General features: G+C 35.3%; 1 protein-coding gene across 1 annotated transcript; it reads left to right on the top strand.

The window, feature by feature from the left end:
- Positions 1-1,472: 1,472 nt before the first annotated feature.
- On the top strand, positions 1,473-2,452 carry LOC103218608 (taste receptor type 2 member 20). Its single transcript, XM_037990130.1, has one exon. The coding sequence runs from the start codon at positions 1,473-1,475 to the stop codon at positions 2,400-2,402; it is 930 nt and encodes a 309-aa protein (XP_037846058.1). The 3' UTR covers positions 2,403-2,452.
- The last annotated feature ends 394 nt before the right edge of the window (positions 2,453-2,846 follow it).

The following is a 2,846-nucleotide window of genomic DNA, read 5'->3' as shown; positions in this document are numbered from 1 at the left end:
CCCCAGATCTTTCCCAACATTTCCTTCTAGTTTTAGATATTCACCTCATATTACAAAAACTTTGATATTTCCAACCTATTTTTCCTTTGGCTCCTGAATTTCTGACACAACAAGGGTGCACATATTTCTCACACTCTTGTTTTATCAGAGTGTCTATATCACTTAGCTTTTTCTGCAAAAGAAACTTCTCCAAAACCACATTAGATATTTATATCTCACATGCTTTTGGATTCTGTTTTCTTAAGCTGGGGTTTGGTGGATGGCGCTGGTGATTTGAGAGGTTTTAAGCTTTGCCTCTTGGATCTAGTTAAAGTTCGGCCGATTTAAGACTGGGTCAGGCAGGGGCAATGTGACTCCATGAGTTACTCATTTTCATTCTGGAAACAGTATGTTAGTGTGGACATGTTCTCATGATAAATGGAAAAGAGCAAGAAAGCCTAATATGGAACCATTTCAAATTTCGATGTAAGGCGTAGTAATTTTCTGTTCATCAAAGCAAATTACATGATCAAACTCAGAGCCCTAGTGCAAGGTTTTCACTATACCTGTGGTGGGAGGATACTGCAAAATTACGTGACAAAAGTCTGGTACTCAGGAATGTTTACAAGCTTTCAAGTAGCATTACCAAAAGCCTAAGGATGAGAGACACGTTTCGTGAGTATTATTCATTGGCTGAAAATCCGGCATGGGCAAAATAGGACTAATTCCACCAGGATGAGCTCCTGGAAACTCATTTTCCATTTCATAAGTTATTAGAAAACAATTCCTTTCATCCTTGAAGGGTGAAAGTGTGTGTGTGTCTGTGTGTGTGTGTTTATGAGTTTGTTAATAGTGATGCCATACAAAAGTATTGGTTTACAGCAACCAAAGTATAAGGAGTATTGGCTTTCCTGTGGTTCCCAATAAAATATTGGGTGATTTTGATAAAAAGTTTAGATTCTGTGTATTTAAATCTGGCATTAAAAAATAAATCCATAGTGATTATGATCCTACATATGATCAGGCTCTTTTAACAATCTAAATACTTGCTGTGTCATCTATGTACTGGGTATTAAAATTTCCCTAACAACTGAAGGGCTGAACACAAATTATGGAAATGTGAAACAAGGAAAAAATTGCAAAGCAGTGAAAGAAGATATGTCTTTATTTGAATGCTAGCAAATGAGAATCCAGCTTTCCCTTCAACATCAGTCGGAAAAATTTCAGCCTATAGCAAGAACAGAGACTGTATGAATAATAATTAATTTGAGCTGTTTTGGGACTGACAATATTTTCCATAAAGGCAGCATTGAACTCATTCATTAGTTTAAGCTGGTGCTTTCCTGTTGACATTGTTCACAGAATTTAAAAGCATAAAGGATGTCATTGAACATTCAGGAATCAAGTGCATATTTAATCTAAAGTCTGAATATTAGAGGAGTCACAACCAGTGGCATTAGGCCTGAACTTTTTACTTGCTTTTTTGTTTAGACATGATGAGTTTTCTACCCATTGTTTTTTCCATTCCAGTAGTGGTTGCATTTGTTCTTGGAAATTTTGCCAATGGCTTTATAGCACTGATAAATTTCATTGCCTGGGTCAAGAGACAAAAGATCTCCTCAGCTGATCAAATTATTGCTGCTCTGGCAGTCTCCAGAGTTGGTTTGCTCTGGATAATAGTCTTACACTGGTATTCAACTGTGTTGAATCCAAATTCATCTAGTTTAAAAGTAAGATTTTTTCTTTCTAATGCCTGGGCAGTAACCAACCATTTCAGCATCTGGCTTGCTACTAGCCTCAGCATATTTTATTTGCTCAAGATCGTCAATTTCTCCAGACTTATTTTTCATCACTTAAAAAGGAAGGTTAAGAGTGTAGTTCTGGTGATAGTGTCGGGGGCTTTGTTATTTTTGGTTTGTGATCTTGTGGTGGAAAACATGTACATAAATGTGTGGACAAAAGAATATGAAAGAAACATAACTTGGAAGATCAAATTGAGGAACGCAACGTACCTTTCTAACTTGATTGTAGTCACGCTAGCAAACTTGATACCATTCACTCTGACCCTGATATCTTTTCTGCTGTTAATCTGCTCTCTGTGTAAACATCTGAAGAAGATGAAGCTCTATGGCAAAGGATCTCAAGATCCTAGCACCAAGATCCACATAAAAGCTCTGCAAACTGTGACCTCTTTCCTCATATTATTTGCCGTTTACTTTCTATGTCTAATCATATCGTTTTGGAATTATAAGAAGCAAGAGAAAGAACTTGTCTTAATCCTTTGCCAAGCTGTTGGAATCATATATCCATCGTTCCACTCATTCATTCTGATTTGGGGGAACAAGAAGCTAAAGCAGAACTTTCTTTCAATTTTGTGGCAGGTGATTTGCTGGGCCAAAGGACAGAATCTGTCAACTCCATAGATTCACCAGAGGTTCATTGTGTGTTTTCTAGCAGAAAACAAATTGATGGTGTCCGGAACATTTTATATTTCCTACAAGTTTTTGCATAGTCTATGTATTTGAGTAATTTACAAAAGTAGAATTAGAAAATTCTTTTACTTAAGTTTATTATATAAAAGTATATATATATGTGTGTGTATGTCTGAATGTATATGAAAACTTAACATTTACCATAACATACCTTTAATCAATTTTTCATATAAACTGTTCAGTTATACAAAAGTAGGATAAGAAATTTGTCAGAATTATGAACCCATGTGTGTTTCACACATATATTTTATTGTATGATATTTCGTTTGAGGAATTTATGATCTCTATTTATAATTAAGAACTGACACCTTATATCAGAAAATTATTGCTGTTTTTCATTGTAATTTGTATTATGTATATGTACCGTAGTGTATG

Source organism: Chlorocebus sabaeus, chromosome 11, assembly GCF_047675955.1.
Source record: "Chlorocebus sabaeus isolate Y175 chromosome 11, mChlSab1.0.hap1, whole genome shotgun sequence".
Classification (NCBI taxonomy): domain Eukaryota; kingdom Metazoa; phylum Chordata; class Mammalia; order Primates; family Cercopithecidae; genus Chlorocebus; species Chlorocebus sabaeus.
The sequence above is the reverse complement of the archived record's forward strand: the minus strand, read 5'-3'. Positions and strand labels throughout refer to the sequence as shown.

Coding starts and splice junctions, on each gene's coding strand:
- LOC103218608 (XM_037990130.1), top strand. CDS start 1,473: ATGATGAGTTTTCTACCCATTGTTTTTTCCATTCCAGTAGTGGTTGCA.